The 23,909-nt window shown below is 49.8% G+C and overlaps 1 protein-coding gene and 1 long non-coding RNA gene across 4 annotated transcripts; one reads left to right on the forward strand and one right to left on the reverse strand.

The window, feature by feature from the left end:
- The first annotated feature begins 82 nt into the window (after positions 1–82).
- Positions 83–23,215, forward strand: TMEM114 (transmembrane protein 114). 3 transcript variants are annotated; one of them, XM_081559324.1, is made up of 4 exons: positions 83–732; positions 1,023–1,103; positions 17,856–17,993; positions 19,606–23,215. In XM_081559324.1, exons 1-4 carry the CDS (start codon positions 513–515, stop codon positions 19,836–19,838), a joined length of 672 nt encoding a protein of 223 aa, XP_081415450.1. In that variant the 5' UTR covers positions 83–512; the 3' UTR covers positions 19,839–23,215. The 3 variants fall into 3 exon arrangements, with proteins under 3 accessions (XP_081415450.1, XP_081415451.1, XP_081415452.1); XM_081559325.1 differs by lacking the exons at positions 17,856–17,993; positions 19,606–23,215 and adding exons at positions 2,154–2,251; positions 14,120–14,352; XM_081559326.1 differs by lacking the exon at positions 17,856–17,993.
- Positions 13,819–16,852, reverse strand: LOC145533004 (uncharacterized). Its single transcript, XR_014073754.1, has 4 exons — positions 16,803–16,852; positions 15,942–16,073; positions 15,639–15,785; positions 13,819–15,123 (listed from the first exon to the last, which is right to left on the reverse strand). It is a non-coding gene; the product is annotated as an uncharacterized LOC145533004 (long non-coding RNA).
- Positions 23,216–23,909: the final 694 nt, after the last annotated feature.

Here is a 23,909-nt window from a genome sequence, read left to right on the forward strand (position 1 = left end):
CCCCACCCTCGTCTGTGGGAAGACCGCCCTCCGCCCCCGCACCACCCTGCCCTTTTCTCTGTGCTGGGCGCCCCTGCGCTGTACACAGAGGAGGAGCGCGCGTCCACTGAGCCCAGAGCTGTGGGACGGGCGTCTGAGGGCAGACTCCCTGAGCTGGGGGTGGTTGGTGGGGTGGAGGTGGGGGGCTGGGAGGAACGGCAGAGGCCCGGCCGAGCGGGGAACAGCTGGGATGCGTGGAGAGTGAGGGAGCGGATAGGAGGGAGGAGAGTCTGGGAGCAATTGAGCGGGAGCGAAAGGGTGCGCTGGGCTGAGCGTGTTGATCGAGGTGGGGTTTTAGACCGGGATGGGGTCTGAGGCGGTGCAGGTCCCAGCGTGCAGGTGAGGGGCTGAGGGGCGGAGCCAGGGGTGGAGGGAGTGATCGAGGTCCCCAAGACCCAGTTCTGGCTCCCAGAACCGGGGCGCGCGAGCGGGCGCTGGGAGCCGCAGGCGGCGGGCTGGGTCCCGGCTCGGCGATGCGGGTGCACCTGGGCGCGCTGGCTGGCGCGGCGGCGCTGACCGGGGCACTCAGCTTCGTGCTCCTGGCGGCGGCCATCGGCACGGACTTCTGGTACATCATCGACACCGAGCGCCTGGAGCGGGGCAGCCCGGGGGCGCGGGGCCCGGTAGGGGCCGCCAACCGCAGCCAGCTCGAACCTCTGAGCTCGCACTCCGGCCTCTGGCGGACCTGCCGGGGTAAGGGGGCACCCGGGGAGCCCGGGCGGTGGCCGGACCTGTTGCTTGGCGCGCACTCGGCTCTCAAGCCCCGGAGCCCGCAAAACGCGAGGTCCGGGGCCGAACGGGAGGTGGGCCGGGGTCCTGAGGCTGCCATCGCCCCTCTAAAGAGGTGCCCCGCTCAGCCCACAGCTGCTCCGCGCCCCCACACTCCCCGGGTGGGACATCCAGGGGGGACGTGGGGGCGAAGGCGCGGGCCCGGTCTGAATCCCCGGGGGCCCTCAGTCCACCGATTCCTCTGCCCCACCCAGTCCAGAGCCCGTGCGCGCCGCTGATGAACCCCTTCTGGCAGGAGAACGTGACCGTCAGCGACTCAAGCCGACAACTTCTCAGTGAGTTCAGGGAGGGTGAGATGGGGGAATCCGGGGCTGGATGCCAGTTTGGGAGTTTTTATTCAAACAGTGGGCAGGGGCCCTGCGGAGGAGAGGGCGGCCGAAGTGGCCTCTGACACGGGCAGGAGCGGGGGAAGGGGTTTAGGAGAAGGAGGCAGGGCCCTCTGGCTCCATGCGTGAAGTTGTGTGGTTGGGGATTCATTCGACAAACGTTGGCTGCAGGCTTTCGGTGCGCTATGCATCGGGGTGCTGCGCTCCAAGCCCCAGGCCGAGCTCTCAGGGGGCGCAGGGGCTAGCCGGCGAGACCGAGGGGGAAGTGCGCAGTTCTATTTCAGAGTGGCAAGCAGCACGGGGGAGGGTGACTTGGAGCCCGAGGAGACACCTTAACCGGCCTGGGGAGCTGACTGGCACACCCCATGGTAAGCCCTCGCTGCATCCTCGCTGTTGAGGATAAGCGCTTGGCAGCACCAAGGATGCAGTAAATATTGACTGAAAGATCCAAGAGACGAAAACCAGGAGGCAAAGGGACAGCTCCCCATCCCCAGGGACCTTGTGTCTGTTGTTCCTGGCTTACTTCCCAGTGCCTGGCACGGTGCTCCGAAGTCAGAAAGGCAGCAGGATTTGAGGACAGAATTCGGGAAAGCGAAGGGGCTGAATAAACACTGGAGGGAGGAGGGAAGTTCAGAGTCGTAGTTCAGTTCACAGCCGGCCAGACCTGGAGCTGAACGCTTTTCATTTCGGCCTTCATTTAATCCCCACAGCCTTCCTACAAAGTTCTTGTCATCTCCATCTTAATCTTTACTTTTCCAAAGAGGAAACACATCTAGCGAGAGAGGTACCATAGAAAGGATATGATGAAGAAATGAGGACTGAGTTCCACAGACCTTGAAAAGTATGGGCAGCTTATGATTAGACTTACTGAGGGCTGGGGATGGGACTCTTAGAATAAAGACAAGTCCCTGGCATGGCCCAGTAGGGCTGCCAGGGTCCCTCTCCAGCTCCACTCTCCCCTTTGCTCTTTCCTCTCCGGCTGTGTTGGCCATGCACCAGTTCCTGGAAGGTGCCGTGTTTCCTCCTGCCACAGAGACTTTGAATATGCTGTTGCCTCCACTTGGAGTCTCCTGCTCCCATCCTGCCAGCTTGACTTGGTCAGTTCTTACTTACAGAACAGATTGTGTGACACTTTTAGAGTTAAAAGCTGACCCCCCTCACTAGACACCGAGCTCCAAGCCAGCAGGGACCATGTCTCTCTTGCCACAGCTGGAATCTCAGTATTTAGCACAGAGCCTGGGCTTCCCAGGTGGTGCTAGCGGTAAAGAACCCGCTTGCCAATGCAGGAGATGTGGGTTTGATCCCTGGGTGGGGAAGACCCCCTGAAGGAAGGCATGGCAACCCACTCCAGTACCCTTGGCTGGATGATCTCATGGGCAGAGGAGCTGGGCGGGCTACGTCCATAGGGTTGCAGAGCTGGACATGACTGAAGTGACTTAGCACACACAGCATTGGCACAGAGTAGCCCATGAGCCAAGGTTGGCTGAGCAGGTGTGAGAGTGAATGCAAACTATTTTTTAGAGGTGGAACTCAATCCATGTTTGTTGAATGAATAAATGAGTACATGAGTGAACCAGACTGCTTCTCTGAAGCCCACTGGTGTGCTGGAAAATGCTTAACAATTGGCTCTCTCGGGGAGGGGAGCATCTTGATTTGTGGCATTTGCCAATCTCTGTGGAGTAAATATTCCCACTGCGGTCAATTTCAAGCTGTCAACATGACGTCAACTGGCTCTGCATATTCCTGAAAACTTAACAGTTGACTGATTCAATGGACATGAATTGGAGCAAACTCCGGAAGATAGTGGAGGACAGAGGAGCCTGGTGTTCTCCAGTCCCTGGCATCACAAAGAGTCAGACAGGACTTAGCAACAGAACAACAGCTCATATAATCCATCTCCAGCACACCATGGGCTGCCCTGGTAGCTCAGTCGGTAAACAATGTGCCTGCAATGCAGGAGACCTGGGTTCGATTCCTGGGTCGGGAAGATCCCCTGGAGAAGGAAACGGCAGCCCACTCTAGTATTCTTGCCTGGAGAATTGCATGGACAGAGGAGCCCGGCAGGCTACAGTCCATGGAGTCACAAGAGTCAGACATGACTTAGCGACTAAACCACAACCAGCACACCACTGTGTGAAGTCCCACTGAAGGAAATATCCGCTAGATACTTGGAATATGAGGGGGGTGGGCGTGGAGGAAAGGAAGGGATCTTACGAACTCTGTCCTCAGCTCCAAGTTGCACCAGGAAGACCTCTGGGTGTCCTCAGAGCATTTCAAGCATCATCAGGAATTCCCGTTCAAAAACTCCTAATATGTGTTAGCTAGCAGGCTTCTGAATGGATCGCTCTGGTCCACAGAGAAGGCTGGAGAATGTAACCAGGAGATGCTGTATCAGGTACAACAGCCTTAAAACAAAGTTGGGTGTCTCTTTGCACGGTAAAATTGTGCCTATGCGGCTTATTTATTCAAAATTTAAAAATGTATTTATTCGGCTGTGCCCAGTCTTAGTTGTGATACACAGGATCTTGGATCTTCGTTGTGGCATGAAGGATCTAGTTCCCCGACCAGGGATTGAACCCCGGCTCCCTGCATTGGGAATGCAGAGTCTTAGCTGCTGGACCAGCAGGGAAGCCCCAGCTTATTTTTTGTTTATTTGTTTAATCAAGTAAACAAGAGGATTTTCCCATGGCGGGTGGTGGTGGTGGGGAAGAATAATCAAGAATTTTTGCCTGTAAACTGAGGGCTGGAAGTCAAAGCCCAGCTTAGACCTTTACCAGGACCCTCTGTGATTCTGGGGTTAGTGTCTTAACCTCTCTGAGCCTCAGCTTCCATATTTATCCAAACGAGATAACAAAACCCTAAAGGGGTGTGGGGTCAGGATTCCACGAACTAGCCGGATGAAAAAATGGACCTTTACCTGGCACCCCGCTTAAGGCCTGGGTGTTGCGTGATCTCCCTGTTGCATCAGATAATGATTTGATGTAAACATGCTGGACATGTACTAAGTGCTCAGTACACACAAGTCCTCTGTACCGTTCCTTCCAGCCTCTTTTAGACACAGTCACATCTGTGGCCCTTTGTGGGGCTGGATGCTGGCCTTCAGCCTACTTATCACATCAGTAGGTATGCTGGATGGCTAACCACAGTCAGCACTGGTATGGCCTCTTTGTGAAGCTTGATAATGCAGAAGCCCTAACATGGTCCAGGGTTTTGAGAAACAGGCAAAACCCACGTCCACAGTTTGTGCATCTGTTCACCCTCTGCCCCAGGTCTAACTCCCAGCTTCACTGCCAACTAGGCATGTTGTTGTTGTTCAGTCGCTCAGTTGTGTTGACTCTTTGCAACCCCATGGCCTGCAGCACGCCAGGCTTCCCTGTCCTTCACTATCTCCCAGAGTTGCTCAAACTCATGTCCATTGACTCGGTGATGCCATCCAACCATCTCATCCTGTCATCCCTTTTCCTTCCCTCAATCTTTCCCAGCATCAGGGTCTTGTCCAACGAGTCGGCTCTTCACATCAGGTGGTCAAGGTAGTGGAGCTTCATCTTCAGCATCAGTCCTTCCAATGAATAATCAGGGTTGATTTCCTTTAGAATTGACTGGTTTGATCTCCTTGCTGTCCAAGGGACTCTCAGGAGTCCTCTCCAGCACCACAATTTGAAAGCATCAATTCTTCAGTGCTCAGCCTTCTGTATGGTCCAGCTCTCACATCCGTACATGATGGCTTTGGGCAAATTCCTCTACCCCTCAGAGTCTCAGTTCCCTCATGGGCAAATGGAAGATAACTCCCATCTCTCCTTATTAGAACAGTCAAGGATGAAATGAGAGAGTGTATTTGAAGAGCCTCACGCAGTGTCTGGCCACAAGTGTACCCTGAGCATTAGCTGCCCTTACTACCATTGTATCATCAGAGAGGAGGCTGGCCCTTCAGACCTCGTGCTCACTGAAAATCACCCCCAGAGACAGCTTTTTCCCAGAATCTCTTTATCCCCAGAAAGAGTTTTGAATGTTGGCCAAGTTCTTTTATTACACGAAGAGGCCGTGTTCCTTTTTGGACCTGCAGAAGAGTCACAGAGGACAGAGGCGAAATGACAAGCAGCATGTTCTGTGAGTCAGCCTTCTAGACAGACCCACCTGAGGGTGTATGGCAAGAACCATTGATTTTTCTTTTTTTTTTTTTTTTTATAAATTTATTTATTTTAGTTGGGGGCCAATCACTTCACAACATTGCAATAGTTTTTGCCATACATTGACATGAATCAGCCATGGGTTTACATGTGTTCGCCCTCCTGGACCCCCCACCCACCTCCCTCCCCATCCCATCCTTCTGGATCCTCCCATTGCCCCAGCCCTGAGCCCTTGTCTCATGCATCGAACATGGAATGGTGTTCTGTTTCACATATGATAATATACATGTTTCATTGCTATTCTCCGAGAACGTCCCACCCTCACCTTCTCCCTCAGAGTCCATAAAATTGTTCCATGCATCTGTGTCTCTTATTCTGTCTCGCATATAGGGTTATCGTTACCGTCTTTCAAATTCCATATATATGCATTAGTATACTGTATTGTTGTTTTTCTTTCTGGCTTACTTCACTCTGTATAATGGGCTCCAGTTTCATCCATCTCAGTAGAACCGATTCAAATGTATTTTTTTTAATGGCTGAGTAATATTCCATTGTGTATATGTACCACAGCTTCCTTATCCATTCGTCTGCTGATGGACATCTAGGTTGCTTCCATGTCCTGGCTATTGTAAACAGTGCTGCAATGAACATTGGGGTACACACGTCTCTTTCAATTCTGGTTTCCTCGGTGTATATGCCCAGCAGTGGGATTGCTGGGTCATATGGCAGTTCTATTCCCAGTTTTTTAAGGAATCTCCACACTGTTCTCCATAGTGGCTGTACTAGTTTGCATTCCCACCAACAGTGTAAGAGGGTTCCCTTTTCTCCACACCCTCTCCAGCATTTATTGCTTGTAGACTTTTGGATAGCAGCCATTCTGACTGGTGTGAAATGATACCTCATTGTGGTTTTGATTTGCATTTCTCTAATAATGAGTGATGTTGAGCATCTTTTCATGTGTTTGTTAGCCATCTGTATGTCTTCTTTGGAGAAATGTCTGTTTAGTTCTTTGGCCCATTTTTTGATTGGGTCGTTTATTTTTCGGGAATTCAGCTGCAGAAGTTGCTTGTATATTTTTGATATTAATTGTTTGTCTGTTGCTTCATTTGCTATTATTTTCTCCCATTCTGAAGGCTGTCTTTTCACCTTGTTTATAGTTTCCTTTGTTGTGCAAAAGCTTTTAATTTTAATTAGGTCCCATTTGTTTATTTTTGCTTTTATTTCCAGTATTCTAGGAGGTGGGTCATGGAGGATCCTGCTGTGATTTATGTCGGAGAGTGTTTTGCCTATGTTTTCCTCTAGGAGTTTTATTGTTTCTGGTCTTACATTTAGATCTTTAATCCATTTTGAGTTTATTTTTGTGTACGGTGTTAGGAAATGTTCTAGTTTTATTCTTTTACAAGTGGTTGACCAGTTTTCCCAGCACCACTTGTTAAAGAGATTGTCTTTTCTCCATTGAATATTCTTGCCTCCTTTGTCGAAGATAAGGTGTCCATAGGTGCGTGGGTTTATCTCTGGGCTTTCTATTTTGTTCCATTGATCTATATTTCTATCTTTGTGCCAGTACCATACTGTCTTGATGACTGTGGCTTTGTAGTAGAGCCTGAAGTCAGGCAGGTTGATTCCTCCAGTTCCATTCTTCTTCCTCAAGATTGCTTTGGCTATTCGAGGTTTCTTATATTGATTTTTCCTCCAAGAAAACCCATGCGGGCAGCTTACTTCTGTGCCCAGTAAAAATCCGCCTTGCTTGGATAGTTTATCTTCTTGATTAGCTCTGGGGATGTCAAAGGTTTGGTTCCCTGGCTAGGGACTGGGATTCTTTTTGGCAAAGAGAGGCAGTCTTCAAATTCAGCACAGTTTATTATTATTACTTTTATATTTTAAAAATATTTTCTTGGCCCTGCTGCATGGCATGTGCTGCTTGGCCCTGCTGCACCTTGACCAGAGATTGAACCTTTGCCGTTTGCATTGTAAGCTCAGCGTCTTAACCACTGAACTGCCAGGGAAGTCCCAGCACAGTTTAGATAAAAGAGCCACAGTTTAGAGCCACCCAGGCTGGCCGTATCAGCCGTTTGAAAGTAAGTGATGGAAACTCAAATCATACTGTGCGTGCATGCTAAGTTGCTTCAGTGTCTGACTCTTTGTGACCCTATGGACTGTAGCCCACCAGGCTCCTCTGTCCATGGGATTCTCCAGGCAAGAATACTGGAGTGGGTTGCCATGTCCTCCTCCAGTGATCTTCCCGACCCAGGGGTCAAACCCGTATCTCCTGCGGTTCCTGCGTTGCAGGCCGATTCTTTATCCCTGAACCACCGGAAGCTCCCAAATCATACTAGCTGAAACAAACATGAAATTCCTGGCCCAGGGAACTGAAAAGCTCAAGACCCCTCAGGATCTAAAGAGTTAAACACAATTTCTTTCTTCTTCTCTCTGGGCTTTGCCTCTGTTTGGGTTCTGCTTTCAACTAAATCTCTCCAGTCTCAGCAACCAAAATAGAAGGAGACTGTTGCCCAATCATTCTGCAACTCCAGGTAGGTCTCTCATTGGATCAGATTGGATCACATGCCCAGGACTGAACCAATCAGTGTGGCCGAGGGCAAGAAGTGTGCTGATTGGCCAGGCTGAGTCATGTGCCTCTCTCAGCAAGATGGGGGGCGGGGTCAACCACATCTTAGATAAGGTCTCCCTTAACAGTTGTGTGACTTCTGGCCAGTCATCTGCTTCCATAAATGGGCTGTTTTATAAACAACAAGATCCTACTGTATAGCACAGGGAACTGTATTCAATATCCTGTGATAAACTATAATGGAAAAGAATATGAAAAAGGATGTATATATATATATATATGTATAACTGAGTCACTTTGCTGTACAGCAGTAATTAATGTAACATTGTAATTCAACTCTACTTCAATGAAAAATAAATTTAAAAAATAAATGGGCTGCTTTGAAATGAAATGAGATCATATAAGCAAAGCTTCCAGCATAGTTGTTGTTTTAGTCACTCAGGGATGGTAAAGAATCCAGCTTAGGTTACCTAAAACAGGAGGGGAGTTGTTGTTTCCTTCTCCTAAGTCGTGTTACCTCCCTAAGCCTCAGGCTTCTCATCTGTAAAATGGGGCTTTGTTGTTGTTATTCAGTGGCATAGTCGTGTCCAACTCTTTGCAGCCTCATGCACTGCAGCACACCAGGCTTCCCTGTCCCTCACCATCTCCCAGAGTTTGCTCAAACTCATGTCCATTGAGTCCATGATGCCATCCAACCATCTCGTTCTCTGTCATCCCCTTTTCCTCCTGCCCTAAAATGGGGCTAGTCATTGCAAACTCCTTTTTTTTTTTTTTTTACTTAATGTGGGGGATAAAACATGGTGAGACTGGCGGGGTGCTTGCCACATACAGCTTAGTGTCTAGTGCAGGAGGCAGATAATAAACACCTGGTGACCAGTGAATAAATAAACATAAAATGGCTTCAAATAGTAGTAGGTGTAACAAAGGAAATAGAACAGGGGCATGGAATAAAGGGAGGTGGGGACACCCTTTCTGTGGAGTGGTTGAAGAGCAGAAAAAATAACAGTCAGTGCTTACAGAGAAGGTGCTGTGTGCCAGACTCTGTCCTGAGGTCTTCACGTGTTTCAATCCATTTAATTTCCACAACAGTCCCATGAGGTAGGTGGTGCTGTTTATCCCCCTCACTTTTCAAATGAAGAAACCAAGGCACGGAGAGGTTGGATAAGTGACCAAAGTTTGCACGGTAACTGGTTGATCTGGAATTTGAACACAAGCAGTTTCTACTCTCTTAGAATGATGCTACACCGAGGGTAATTTCAGTATAATGTGAGTGTGCTGAGACCGGAAGAAAAATTCCTAGCCTGTTTCTTGGGTTCAGAGTCCCGCTCTTCTCCACTGCCCGCAGTAGGAGGTCAACACTTGAGAACTAAGATTACCAGGTAGAATTAATATAATATAATAATAGAATTAATATAATATAATAATGTTGACAGGTCATTTTTTCATTAGGAGCAAATAGGTACCCAGGTGCAAGAGATTTTTTCGATTCAGAAATGCTTTGTTGCAAACCCAGAGAAAAGCCAAGATGTTCATGCCAAGAATAACTGCGTGAACGATCCATTATCGCACTGTTCAAATAATAGCTTTATGGGCAGAGCAGGCTTCCAGAATGCTTGCAAGGTCAGAAAGCCCTGGGGTAGTTAACGAAGTAATAGACTTTCTGTTATAGAGAGCAGAGAGGTGTGTGCGTGCTCAGTCATGTCCGACTCTTTGTAACCTATGGACTGTAGCCCACCAAGCTCCTCTGTCCATGGGATTCTCCAGGCAAGTATACTCGAGTGGGTTGCCATGCCCTTCTCCAGGGAATTTTCCCAACCCAAGGGTCTAACCTGTGTCTCCTGCATTGCAGGCAGATATATATATATATTTTTAACCACTGAGCCATCAGTTCAGCTCAGTTCAATTGCTCAGTCGTGTCCAACTCTTTGCGACCCCATGAATTGCAGCACTCCAGGCCTCCCTGTCCATCACCAACTCCCGAAACTCACCCAAACCCATGTCCATGGAGTCCATGATGCCATCCAACCATCTCATCCTCTATCATCCCCTTCTCCTCCTGCCCCCAATCCTTCCCAGCATTAGGGTCTTTTCTAATGAGTCAACTCTTCTCATGAGGTGGCCAAAGTATTGGAGTTTCAGCTTCAACATCAGTCCTTCCAGTGAACACCCAGGACTGATCGCCTTTAGGATGGACTGGTTGGAACTTCTTGCAGTCCAAGGGACTCTCAAGAGTCTTCTCCAACACCACAGTTCAAAAGCATCAATTCTTTGGTGCTCAGCTTTCTTCACTGTCCGACTCTCACACCCATACATAACCACTGGAAAAACCATAGCCTTGACTAGACAGACCTTTGTTGGCAAAGTAATGTCTCTGCTTTTAAATATGCTATCTAGGTTGGTCATAACTTTCCTTCCGAGGAGTAAGCGTCTTTTAATTTCATGGCTGCAGTCACCATCAGCAGTGATTCTGGAGCCCCCAAAAATAAAGTCTGACACTGTTTCCACTGTTTCCCCATCTATTTCCCATGAAGTGATGGGACCAGATGCCACGACCTTAGTTTTCTGAACGTTGAGCTTTAAGCCAACTTTGTCACTCTCCTCTTTCACTTTCATCAAGAGGCTCTTCAGTTCTTCTTCACTTTCTGCCATAAAGGTGGTGTCATCTGCATATCTGAGATTATTGATATTTCTCCTGGCAATCTTGATTCCAGCTTGCATTTCTTCCAGCCCAGCGTTTTTCATGATGTACTCTGCATATAAGTTAAATAAGCAGGGTGACAATATACAGCCTTGACATACTCCTTTTCCTATTTGGAACCAGTCTGTTGTTCCATGTCCAGTCCTAACTGTTGCTTCCTGACCTGCATACAGGTTTCTCAAGAGACAGGTCAGATGGTCTGGTATTCCCATCTCTTTCAGGATTTTCCACAGTTTATTGTGATCCACACAGTCAAAGGATTTGGCATAGTCAATAAAGCAGAAATGATGTTTTTCTGGAACTCTTGCTTTTTTGATGATCCAGCGGATGTTGGCAATTTGATCTCTGGTTCCTCTGCCTTTTCTAAAACCAGCTTGAACATCTGGAAGTTCACAGTTCATGTATTGCTGAAGCCTGGCTTGGAGAATTTTGAGCATTACTTTACTAGTGTGTGAGATGAGTGCAATTGTGTGGTAGTTTGAGCATTCTTTGGCATTGCCTTTCTTTGGGATTGGAATGAAAACTGACCTTTTCCAGTCCTGTGGCCACTGCTGAGTTTTCCAGATTTGCTGGCATATCGAGTGCAGCACTTTCACAGCATCACCTTTGAGGATTTGAAATAGCTCAACTGGAATTCCATCACCTCCACTAGCTTTGTTCGTAGTGATGCTTTCTAAGGCCCACTTGACTTCACATTCCAGGATGTCTGGCTCTAGGTGAGTGATCACACCATCGTGATTATCTGTGTCGTGAAGATCTTTTTTATACAGTTCTTCTGTGTATTCTTGCCACCTCTTCTTAATATCTTCTGCTTCTGTTAGTTCCGACTTCCCTAGTGGCTCAGATGGTAAAGTGTCTGCCTACAATGTGGGAGACCCGGGTTCAATCCCTGGGTTGGGAAGATCCCCTGGAGAAGGAAATGGCAGCCCACTCCAGAATTCTTGCCTGGAAAATCCCATGGACAGAGGAGCCTGGTGGGCTACACTCTCCATGGGGTCGCGAAGAGTCGGACACGACTGAGTGACTTCACTTTCATTTTCTGTTAGGTCCATCCCATTTCTGTCCTTTATCAAGCCCATCTTTGCATGAAATGTTCCCTTGGTATCTCTAATTTTCTTGAAGAGATCTCTAGTCTTTTCTATTCTGTTGTTTTCCTCTATTTCTTTGCATTGATCACTGAGGAAGGCTTTCTTATCTCTCCTTGCTATTCTTTGGAACTCTGCATTCAGATGGGAATACCTTTCCTTTTCTCCTTTGCTTTTCGCTTCTCTTCTTTTCCCAGCTATTTGTAAGGCCTCCTCAGACAGCCATTTTGCTTTTTTGCACTTCTTTTCCATGGAGATGGTCTTGATTCCTGTCTCCTGTACAATGTCATGAACCTCTGTCCATAGTTCATCAGGCACTCTGTCTATCAGATCTAGTCCCTTAAGTCTATTTGTCACTTCCACGGTATAATCATAAGGGATTTGATTTAGGTCATACCTGAATGGTCTAGTGGTTTTCCCTACTTTCTTCAATTTAAGGCTGAATTTGGCAATAAAGATTTCATGATCTGAGCCACAGTCTGCTCCCGGTCTTGTTTTTGCTGACTGTATAGAGCTTCTCCATCTTTGGCTGCAAAGAATATAATCAATCTGATTTTGGCGTTGACCATCTGGTGATGTCCATGTGTAGAGTCTTCTCTTGTGTTGTTGGAAGAGGGTGTTTGCTATGACCAGTGCGTTCTCCTGGCAAAACTCTATTAGCCTTTGCCCTGCTTCATTCTGTACTCCAAGGCCAAATTTGCCTGTTATGCCAGGTGTTTCCTGACTTCCTACTTTTGCATTCCAGTCCCCTATAATGAAAAGGACATCTTTTTTGGGTGTTAGTTCTAGAAGGTCTTGTAGGTCTTCATAGAACCGTTCAAGTTCAGCTTCTTCAGCGTTACTGGTCGGGGGATAGACTTGGATTACCGTGATGTTGAATGGTTTGCCTTGGAAACGAACAGAGTTCATTCTGTCGTTTTTGAGATTGCATCCAAGTACTGCATTTCAGACTCTTTTGTTGACCATGATGGCTACTCCATTTCTTCTAAGGGATTCCTGCCCACAGTAGTAGATATAATGGTCATCTGAGTTAAATTCACCCATTCCAGTCCATCTTAGTTCACTGATTACTAGAATGTCAACGTTCACTCTTGCCATCTCCTGTTTGACCACTTCCAGTTTGCCTTGATTCATGAACCTAACATTCCAGGTTCCTATGCAATATTGCTTTTTACAGCATTGGACTTTGCTTCTATCACCAATCACATCCACAGCTGGGTATTGTTTTTGCTTTGGCTCCATCCCATCATTCTTTCTGGAGTTATTTCTCCACTGATCTCCAGTAGCATATTGGGCACCTACTGACCTGGGAAGTTCATGTTTCAGTGTCCTATCTTTTTGCCTTTTCATACTGTTCATGGGGTTCTCAAGGCAAGAATACTGAAGTGGTTTGCCATGCCCTTCTCCAGTGGACCACATTCTGTCAGACCTCTCCACCATGACCCATCCGTCTTGGGTGGCCCCACACAGCATGGCTTAGTTTCATTGAGATAGACAAGGCTGTGGTCCATGTGATCAAACAGAGAAGCTAAAAGAGCAGAGAGGTATCATTCTGCAACAACGTCAGAAGTGCTAGCAAAAGAAGAAAGTCTCAGGAACCATTTCCCAAAGGGGAAAATGTCACTATCTTTAGTTTCAAACCTTGTCAGTGTGACTTGGAGACTCCACGAGATCCTCAGAGATATTCAATCCTATTATACCTGGTAAGGAAGTGGATTTTTATATTTTTTGTGAATTTTCGAATCTGTTGTCACCAGAATGTGGCTCCTTGGAGTACCAGGACTGCATCTTTGTTGTCTTCCTGATCTCCAACACGATTATTATTATTATTTTTAATAATTTTATTTATTTATGGTTCTTCTGGGTCTTCAGAGCTGTTCAGGGCTTTGGTCCAGTTTTGGCACAAGGGCTTATTGTGGTGGCTTCTCTTGTTGTGGAGCACGGGCTCTAGGGTGCTCAGGCTTCAACAGTTGAGGCTCCCAGGCTCTAGAGCACAGGCTCAATAGTTGTGCATGGGCTTAGTTGCTCTGAGGCATGTGGGATCTTCCTGGACCAGGGATCAAGCCCGTGTCTCTTGCATTGGCAGGTAGACTCTTTACCACTGAGTCACCAGGGAAGTCCATTAGTAATTCTAGATGGTAATCTTAGGTCTCCTGTGTTGTGCTCCTACTGTAAACACTGTAGTGGATTGGGTTCATCGATTCTTTCATTTTTGCCATGCAGTATGTGGGATCTTATTTCCTAGACCAGGGATCAAACTCAGGCTCCTGCATTGGAAGTGTGGGGTCTTAACCACTGGACCACTGGGAAAGTCCCAACGCTGTAGTGGATTGAAGGGTATCACCCTCCAGAAAAATATGTCCATGTCCTAACAGATTCCAGTACCCGGGAATGGAACCTCATTTGGAAAAAGTATCTTTGCCAATATAATTAAGGCTCTCAAGATCATTGTGGACTAACCTATATCCTATGACATGTGTCCTCATAAGAAAAGGAGAATTGCAGAGGAGAGAAAAGGTCATAGGAAGATGGAAGTGGACATCAGAAGGATGCCACCACCAGCCAAGGAACTCCAGGCCTTGCCAGCAACCACTAGAAGTTGGAAGAGGCAGGAGGAGTCTTCCCTGGAGCCTTCTGGAGGGACCAAGTTCCTGCTGACACCTTGATTTTGGACTTAGAGCCTCCAGCACTGTGAGAGAATAAATTCCTCCTGCTTTTAAGACATCTGCTGTTGTTGCTCAGTTGCTAAGTCATGTCTGACTCTTTTCGACCCCATGGACTGCAGCATGCCAGGCTCCTCTGTCCTTCACTATCTCTCAGAGTTTTCTGAAACTCATATCCATTAAGTCGGTGATGCTATCTAACCATCTCATCCCTTGCCACCCCCTTCTCCTTTTGCCTTCAATCTTTCCCAGCATCAGGGTCTGTTTCAACGAGTCAGCTCTTTGCATCAGGTTGCCAAAGTATTGGAGCTTCAGCTTCAGTCCTTCCAATGAATATTCAGGGTTGATTTCCTTTAGGATTGACTGGTTGTATCTCCTCGCTGTCCAAGCGACTCTGAAGAGTTTTCTCCAGTACCCTAGTTTGAAAGCATCGATTCTTCAGTGCTCAGCCTTCTCTATGGTCCAACTCTCACATCCATACATGACACCTAGTTTGTAGTAATTTATGATGTCAGCTCTAGGAAATTAAAACAGCCATCTCAGCTATAGAAGTGGCCTCCTTGTTTTTTTCCACATCATCACGCTCATGTCCTTTGTGACACTTGGTCTGTCATCATCCCCTTTATTTTCCTGAGAGTCTGTCTCCTTCCTGGACTGTGATCTCCGTAAGGCCAGAGATCTTGTCCCCTGCTGATCCCTAGGCTCTATGGGGCCCACAGACATTTGTTTCAGAGTGAGATGTACCTACCTGGAGACAGGGAACTTTCCAAGTAGAACAGAACTCAGAATCAATATTTATGTCCCCAGACAGCAGTCCTGAAAATCAAAAACTAACAAAAGACCAAGACACATTAACAAAAAAGTACTAAACCAAATTTCAGCAGGAAATGTTACAACTCTCCCGGGGGGAGCCCTGTTCTCGTCCAGATATTTAATTGAACATGTACAGGAACTCAGCCGGCAGCGTGTCTGGGGAGCTCACACGTGGGGCTGCGGGGATGAACTAACTCTGGGAAACCTCATTAATTTCTAAATGAGAAATGATTTCATTTCTCAGCCAGTGTCTGCAGTGCCATGCAGCAGACAGGTCTTAACAGAACCAGGTTTTCACACCAGCTGTTATGTTTTCTTGCCAAGATCTTTCCTTAAGAAAGAAAGGGAGGAAAAGAGAGAGGGAGCAAAGGAGGAAAGGCCCCAGGTCCCCATCCCCTGGAATCACGTTTTGTCGTGTGACAGCCCCAGGAAGGAGATGAGCCTTGTTTCCTTGACTCGCCAAGGCTGGTGACAATTAGGGGCTTGCAGACCAAGGGGTGTGATCACAGGGGAAAGCAGACCGGATGATTACCTTCATCATCTTCATGGTTGGTGGGGTCATGGTTTGTTTACTGCGGGCTCTATGGGCCTCTCCATTTCCTCCACGCATATTGTCCTTATGGTAATAGAGCGAACCGCATCTCATGACCTCCAGTTGAAGGACGTGAAAACGGAGCTTCTGAGGAATGAAGCAACTCACAAAAGACATGCCGTTTGGGGACAGAGAACGGGGAGGGGATGGATGCTGGTGGCACTTTTCCGAGTGGTTCTTTGTCTGGCTTCCCCCTCCTCTCTTGGGCTCAGTCCCCGCCTTCCCCTCCCCCACGCACACTACCTGTCACTCTTCAGCCTGCAGTGGCTGGGAAGGGGGGTGGGGGCATGGCTGGGGCAGACCCTTCCGGATGTGAACTCCTGCATCCTCTCTGGCGGTGTTCCCTGCTGGTCCAACCCTCACATCCGCACATGCCTACTGGAAAGACCATAGCCTTGACTAGACGGACCTTTGTCAGCAAACTGATGTCTCTGCTTTTTAATATGCTGTCTAGGTTGGTCATAGCTTTTCTTCCAAGGAGCAAGCGTCTTTTAAGTTCACGGCTGCAGTCACCGTCTGCAGTGATCTTGGAGCCCAAGAAAATGAAGTCTGGACGTGAACTTGGGAGCCTTCTTTCAACCCACTACACCCCTCTGCTGGCTCCTCTCAATATAGCGACCAGAGGGACCTGTAGAAACTGAAGTTAAACTCCTTGTCTCTTGTGCCTCAAGACTGTCTGGGGGCCTCCATCTCATTCAGTGCTGCTCTTAGTCGCTCAGTCCTGTCCGGCTCTTTGCGCCCCCACGGACTGTAGCCCACCAGGCTCCTCTGTCCATGGGGATTCTCCAGGCAAGAATATTGGAGTGGGTGGCCATGCCCTCCTCCAGGGGATCTTCCCGACCCAGGGATCGAACCCAGGTCTCCTGCATTGCAGGCGGATCCTTTACTGTCTGAGTCACCAGGGAAGCCCTCTCATTCGGAGAGAAATTAAAAATCTTCCCCACGGCTCCGGAGCCCCGAGCCCCACGTGAGCTGCTGTGAACTCTCTCCGCTCCCCATGTCCTCACTCTCACTCCCCCCAGCCACTCTCGCTGGCTCTCCCGGAGGAAGCCCCACTGGGCACACCCCCTCCCATCTCTGACTCCCCCCCTGCTCCATCCTCACCTGTGGTCCCTCAGTTCTTGCCTCTCCTGCACGGCTGCCTCCCTCGCCTCCTTCAGGTCTTTGCTCTCTTGTCACTTCAGCAGTAGAGCCACTGCCCCGCCCCCTTCTCAGCATTGTTCACGCCCTCCCCTGTGCGTTTGTCACGATTTCTCAACTTCGTCACTTACTTGTTCACTGCTGACCCCACACGGCAGGAGTCTTGGTGAATTTGCCTATGAATCTGCCAATCTAGGGACAGAGCCTGGCACCCAGCAGGTACTGAATACACATGTGCTGAGTGAATAAGCGAACGAACAAGGACAATACTTATAGGGTGCATGGGATTTAAATGAGATGATACTTAGGCAGCACAAAGCCTGGCATAACTGAGCTTTGATAACTGTGGCTATTAATCATTTTAATGGCTTCTCGGGTGGCGCTAGTGGTAAAGAACCCACCTGTCAGTGCAGGAGACATAAGAGATGAAGCTTCGATCCTTGGGTTAGGAGATGCCCCGGAGGAGGGCATGGCAACTCACTCCAGCATTCTTGCCTGGAGAATTCCATGGACAGAGGAGCCTGGTGGGATACAGTCCATAGGGTTGCAAAGAGTCGGACATGACTGAAGCGACTTAGCACAGCACGTTAATCATATTATTATCATGACTATTTTTTATAATTTTGCTTATTTACATAGGCTGTGCTGGATCTTTGTTGCTGCTCGGACTTTTCTCTAGTTGTGGGTCCAGGGCTTCTCTTGTTTCAGAGCGCGGGCTTCAGTAGTGGCAACTCCCAGGCTCCAGAGCACAGGCTCAATAGTTGTAGTGCAAGGGCTTAGTTGCTCTGAGGCATGTGGAATCCTCTCAGATAGGGACCAAACCTGTGTCTCCTGCATTAGCAGGCAGATTGTTTACCCCTAAGCCACTAGGAAGCCCATATCATCATCATTATCAGCAGTCATAGTGGCGATTTCCCTGCCTCCCCCCAGCGTTTGGGTGCTGGTCACAGGAAGTTCTCAGTAGGTGTTTGTTGACTGACTGAAGGATGTTAGTAACCTCCTTCTGTCTCCCCTAAGCCATGCACGGGACGTTCGTGATTCTGCTGCCGCTCAGCCTGATCCTCATGGTTTTTGGGGGCATGACGGGCTTTCTGAGCTTCCTCCTTCGAGCTTCCTGCCTCCTTGTGCTCACGGGGACCCTCTTCCTCTTTGGAGGTAGGTGCCCTCCTGGCATGGGGCCCCGGGTGCCGGGAGGGGCCGCGCATGATCCCCCAGAAGGAAGGAGGGTCGGGGAGGCCCCATCGCCTCTGGGGCTTGGTTTGCCCCTCTGTGATCTCCTAGCTGGAAGGGGTGAATGGGTTTCCTGCCCAGGGTCCCTGGGTCTGAGGTCCCAGGAGAGAAGCCTGGGGGTGAGATCAGGTCCTGAGAATCATCTTCACTGTTTCACAAAAGAAGCCGAGTCTCAAGAGCTTCAGGGTCAGGGTCCTGGGCTGGTGGGAGATCCTCCCTCTCATGCACACCTGCCATCCTGACAGACATTGCTTTGCTTTGATTGATTAAAATCAGGCAAGTTAGGCAATGGCTGGGTTTCAAAGATGGGATCTAGCACTTGGCTGGTCGTTTTATAGCCTCCTGCTTATTTCCTTATTTATTGGCCAGGCAGCGTGGCTTGTGGGGTCTTCGTTCCCTGACTAAGGATTGAATCTGAGCCTTGGCAGTGGAAGTGCGGAGTCCTAACCACTGAGCCACTAGGGAATTTTCCTGGGTCATTTGAAATGGTCCTTAAAAAAGAACAAGAACAGGGACTTCCCTGGTGGTCTAGCGGCTAAGACTTCATGCTCTCCATGCAGGGGACCTGCCTTCTGTCCCTGCTCAGGGAACTAGACCCCACATGCTGCAACTAAAAACCCTGCACAGTCACATAAACAACACAAAATAAAAAACAAGAACAGGGATGACACACTCACTCGGAATCCATGGAGGGAACATCAAAAGTAGTGCCTGTAGGTGAGAATACCATATGGCTCCCTTCCATCCACTGTAATATTATTAAGAATATCGGCATTAATAGTTTGCCCAGGGATGAATTCTCCAAATGGTGCCTCCCCAGGAGAAGTCTCCTGATGGAGAAATTCTCTGATTTGCCATGAACCAGGCAATGAGCACTTGACACGTGGCAGGTGCCAATGTGGAACTGAGATGTACATTGAAGTTAAAGTGCTTAAACAGCCACCCAGGGCTGGTGACTACGAGACTGGACAGTGGGCCCTAATCACATAGGGACGGGGACATGCCATGTGCAGGGTGCTGTTCTGGGTGCTGGGGAATCCAGGGCGGACCCCCTGGGACTCACACTGGGGCAGATGGACATTAGCTGGTTCACAAATAGATGCAACATTCCAGTTCTGACCTGGGCAGTGACGGAGCGCTGTGAGGTGCTGTGAAACCATGGGAGGGGGTGGTTTGGCCAGCTCAGGGGTGGGAGGGAGGGCATCCAGGAATTAACACTAGCTGAGGTGGATGGGGGCTTCCCAGGGGGCTCAGAGGTAAAGAATCAGCCTGCCAATCTAGGGGAGACACAGGTTCCATCCCTGGGTTGGGAAGATCCCCTGGAGGAGGACATGGCAACCCAATCCAGTATTCTTGCCTGGAACATCCCCTGGACAGAGGGGACACACACACACACACACACACACACACGTAAGATGGATGGGGAGGAGTTACCAGTGGCAGGAGGGGAGAGGACAGAGGACGGGGCAGCAGCAGGAAGGAGGGGTGGTGCTGGGTGTGTGGTGGGTTCATCAGCTCTCCTCTGTCCCCACTGCAGCGCTGGTGACCCTCGCCGGCATCAGCGTCTACATTGCCTACTCGGCCGCCGCCTTCCAGGAGGCACTGTGTCTCCTGAAGGAGAAGACCCTGCTGGACCAGGTGGACATCCGCTTTGGCTGGTCCCTGGCCCTGGGATGGGTCAGCTGCGTCGCTGAGCTGCTCACCGGGGCCACCTTCCTGGCGGCGGCCCGCGTGCTCAGCCTGAGACGGCGGCTGGACCAGGCCATCTGAATGGGGGGCTCTGGCTCAAGGGCGGAGGGGCCGGTGCTCACGGACACCATCCTGGCGGGCTGCGGCTTCCTCTTGGTCCGAGGCCACCACCAGAGAGCCGTTGTGGGCTGAGCTCCGCATCTGGCTGTCATGTTAGTGCTGCTTGGCGTGGGGGATGCTGTTTTCAGGCACCTGTGTGTCTGTGGACTGGAGGAGCCCGAACCCATGAGACCATAAAAGCGCCCCCTTCATCACTCAGCCTCTGTGCACTTCCTTTGGCTTCACTGCATCCTCACACCTGCCCTTTGGATGAGTCTCTCTTCTCTGTTAAGGAAATGGAGGACCAGAGAGGTTAGGTAAGTGTTGGAAAAACACGCAGCAAGCTAGAGGCATATTCTCCTACATTGCAGCTTTTCTGGGTGGTTCAGGCTGACTGGCTGCGACCTGGATCCTGCGTGTGGAGGTTGCTGCATCTCAGACCCTGGGCTTCAGGCTTCCCTGTGACCTGGAACCAGGCAGGAGGCCCCGTGGGAAACCGGGCGGGGGGTGGGGTGGGGAGGGAAGACCGCAGAGACATGAGCTCCTCAACAGCCAGGTGGTGGACGTGTCCTGCCTCACCTACCCCGGCCAGGCTCATGCTCACCTGGTCCCATCCTGAGTCTTCAGCAGAACAGGCTTCATTGGTACGATGATTCTCCTGCCTGCAATTCGGGAGACCTGGGTTCCATCCCTGAGTCAGGAAGATCCCCTGGAGGAGGACATGGCAACTCACTCCAGTATTCTTGCCTGGAGAATCCCATGGACAGAGGAGCCTGGCGGGCTACAGTCCATGGGGTCGCAAAGAGTCAGACACGACTAAAGTGACTTAGCACGTGTGCACACATGCACACACACACACAGTCTCCTCTAAAGCAATGGGGATTGTGGACTGCTTCTGCAAGCGTGGGAGGTCTGCTGTCACAGGCCAAGTCTTGGGGGCATATGACAGCTCTTCTTCTGTGAAATAACAACACCCCATAGCAGTTCTGTGACTGGAGGTGGAAGGCGTTTTCTTGGCGTGGCCCCAGTGGGCCTGGCTGGGGGTCTGTGCCCACCTCCGTGGCCCCATTGGCACTGAACGCTCTTCAGAGAAGACTTGGCTCCTTTGGGGTGAAAATCACTGTAGTTTGGCTTTTTGTTGTGTGGCAGGGAGGTTCAGTCTAGAATAGGGAGCTGAGAGGTCCTCGAGGAGTTGGTCAATGGCTAGGGCGATCTCTGGGGACTAATCATAAATAACTCTTCCTCCCTCCTCCAGAAAATTCCATCCCTCTTTCCTCCTGATATTCTGGCCCATGGGGACGGGGGCCCCCAGAGTGGCTGAGTGGCTGAACTCCCCTGGGGCAGTGCTGCTCACATGTCAGTGCACCGGAGTCCAGGCCCACTTGGCCGGGGTCTCTGAGTTGGTGGGTCTGGGTGGGGCTCATTTCTAAGCAGTTTCCAGGTGATGCAGACACTCCTGGGCTGGGACCACCCTTGGTATCACACTGACCTGGGGAGTTTGTTAGATGTCATTGCTGGCTGTCACCTTGCTGCCCATTAGAATCACGAGGGCATCTTAAACCCCTGATGCTAGGGCTGAACCTCTGCTCTGATGATCTCCAGGGGGGCAGCCCAAGCGTTGATAATTGTTAAGACCTCTTCTGATGACTCAGCATCAGCTAAGGTTGAGAACCTGCTCCTGTAAGATTCTGAGTCATGAGATGTGCAGAGGGCCTGGGGAGCTGCAGGTTTAAGAAACTCCCCAGGAGGGACTTCCCTGGGGGTCCAGTGGGTAAGACTCTGTGCTTCCAATGCAGGGGGTGCGGGTTCGATCCCTGATCTCAGAACTAAGATCCCACCTGCTGCATGGCATGGCTAAAAACAAAATAAAATACCTGTTAAGGAAACTCCTCAGGAAGGGCTGATGGTTCAGGTTTGGGGACCACTGGTGTGAACGTAAGATGAGAACATTAAGAGCAACTGCGTAACGTCATCATCCTCACCATGACATCACCCTACCATGATGTTATTACTTTTGCCATGACGTCACTGCCCTCACTATGACGTCCTACCCCTCCCCAGAGCATGGCCATCATCATGAAGTCATCATCCTTAGTCGGGCATGGTCATCATCATGGCTGACATCCATTGAGTCATTGCTTACTATGCACCTGCATTGTCCAGTGAACCCATCAATCAGTCATTCAACAAACCTCCAAGGACCGGGTGTTTATGCTAGGAACTAGGGGTGCTGACCCCACCAGAGCGAGCCCTTGTTTCCTGAGTTGCCACACTGTTGAGGACAGAGGCAGGTGAAATATATGGCTGTTGGTGATGACTATGGAGATGTGCAAAGTGCGTACAGGTCAGAACTGAGGTACAGATGGACTAAGCTAAGAAGAGAGTGAAGGTCACTCAGTCGTGTCCAACTCTTTGCGACCTCATGGACTATACAGTCCATGGAATTCTCCAGGCCAGAATACTGGAGTGGGTAGCCTTTCTCTTCACCGGGGGATCGTCCCGACCCAGGGATCGAACCCAGGTCTCCCTAGCCACCACGGAAACCCAAGAATACAGGAGTGGGTAGCCTATCCCTTCTCCAGCGGATCTTCCCAACCCAGGAATTGAACTGGGATCTCATGCATTGCAGGCGGATTCTTTATCAGCTGAGCTACCAGGGAAACCCCCAAGCTAAGGAGAGAAAAGGGGTACAATTGAGACTGAAATTCACATCTACCTGATTCCAGAGCACTTCTGGATTCAAAACATTGCTGCTGCTTCCCTTTCTGTCTAGTCTTAAAAAGTGCAAATAAAGTGGATTGGTCAAAAGGCCCCGTGGCAGTGGGTGAGTGCATTTTGAAAAATCAGTTTCTAGTCTGGGGAGAAAGAGGAAAAAGTTTTCACAAAGCGAGAGCAAACTGTGATGGTGAGAGGGCGGTCTCTGCTTCCACCTGCTGGTCACACCGGGAAACTGCACCAGAGGCTGGATTTGATGTTCAAATTAGACCAAGGACATTTGTTCTCAGGCTTTCAGTGGGTTCAACACTGCAGGGCAGGGGTTCTTAACTGGGGGAGATTCGCCACTCCCTCCCCACCTGGGGCCTTTGGGGGTGTCTGGAGACGTTTCTGGTTGTCATTACTGGGGACGGGTGCTACTGGCCTCCAGTGGGTGGAGGTCAGGGCCTCTATTCAACTTCCACAGGGCAAGGGACGCCCCCCAAAAAAGAAAGATCTAGTCCCACCTGTCAAAGCTCTGAGTGTGAGAAACCCAGCTATGGGAACTAAAAGGAATAATGACAAAGAGAGAGCACGTGTGTTCTCAAGGAACTGACTACATAGTTGTAACGAATCTCATTCATTCAATAAATACTTACCAAACACCTGTTGTGTGCCGAAAACTGTGCTGGGGTCTGAGAACATGTCCATGGGCATGGATGACAAGATCCCTGCCGTTACATGGAAACTGATGGCGCATGTGTGAACCAGCGGCACATATGAGAAACTCACATGGTGAAGAAAACAGGGTCATGAGATGGAAGGTGCTGGGAGGGGCTACTGTAGGAAAGACAGGAAGGGCCTCTGGGAGGAGGTGGCATTTGTGCAGAGACCCAAATGAGGAGCCCTTCATGTGGGGAAACAGCCAACCAGGCAGGTATCAGCACGTGCAAAAGCCCTGAGGTGGGAATAGGCTTAGGTGTTTGAGGGAGGGAGGGAAGGCGTGTTGGGGGATGGTGGTAGCAGGTGAAGTTAGGGAGGTGAGAAGGAGGCAGAGGAAGTGGGTTGGGGGTTCCCCCTGGTCCATGGTAAGGACGTTCTTCATGGTTGAGCTGTGTTTGGGATTCTGTCCTATCCCATTGCATTCCATTTCATTCCATCCCTATTTTGAATATATTTTCAGTGTTTTGGCCACATGGTGTAGCATGCAGGGTCTTAGTTCCCTGACCAGGGATCGAACCCATGCCCCCTGCAGTGGAAGCGCAGAATCTTAACCGCTGGACCACCAGGGAAGCCCCTCCATTGCTGTCTGGGGAGCAGTGGGACACCTCCAGAGACGGGGCAGAGGTGCCTCGGCTC

Source organism: Giraffa tippelskirchi, chromosome 13 (genome assembly GCF_054371585.1).
Source record: "Giraffa tippelskirchi isolate mGirTip1 chromosome 13, T2T-mGirTip1v1.2.pri, whole genome shotgun sequence".
Classification (NCBI taxonomy): domain Eukaryota; kingdom Metazoa; phylum Chordata; class Mammalia; order Artiodactyla; family Giraffidae; genus Giraffa; species Giraffa tippelskirchi.

What these genes read in the sequence shown, in the direction of transcription:
- TMEM114 (XM_081559324.1), top strand. Translation starts at nt 513, where the DNA reads ATGCGGGTGCACCTGGGCGCGCTGGCTGGCGCGGCGGCGCTGACCGGG. An exon ending in CCTCTGGCGGACCTGCCGGG is followed by an intron (nt 733 to 1,022) that starts GTAAGGGGGCAC and finishes TGCCCCACCCAG; the next exon opens with TCCAGAGCCCGTGCGCGCCG. An exon ending in CTCAAGCCGACAACTTCTCA is followed by an intron (nt 1,104 to 17,855) that starts GTGAGTTCAGGG and finishes GTCTCCCCTAAG; the next exon opens with CCATGCACGGGACGTTCGTG.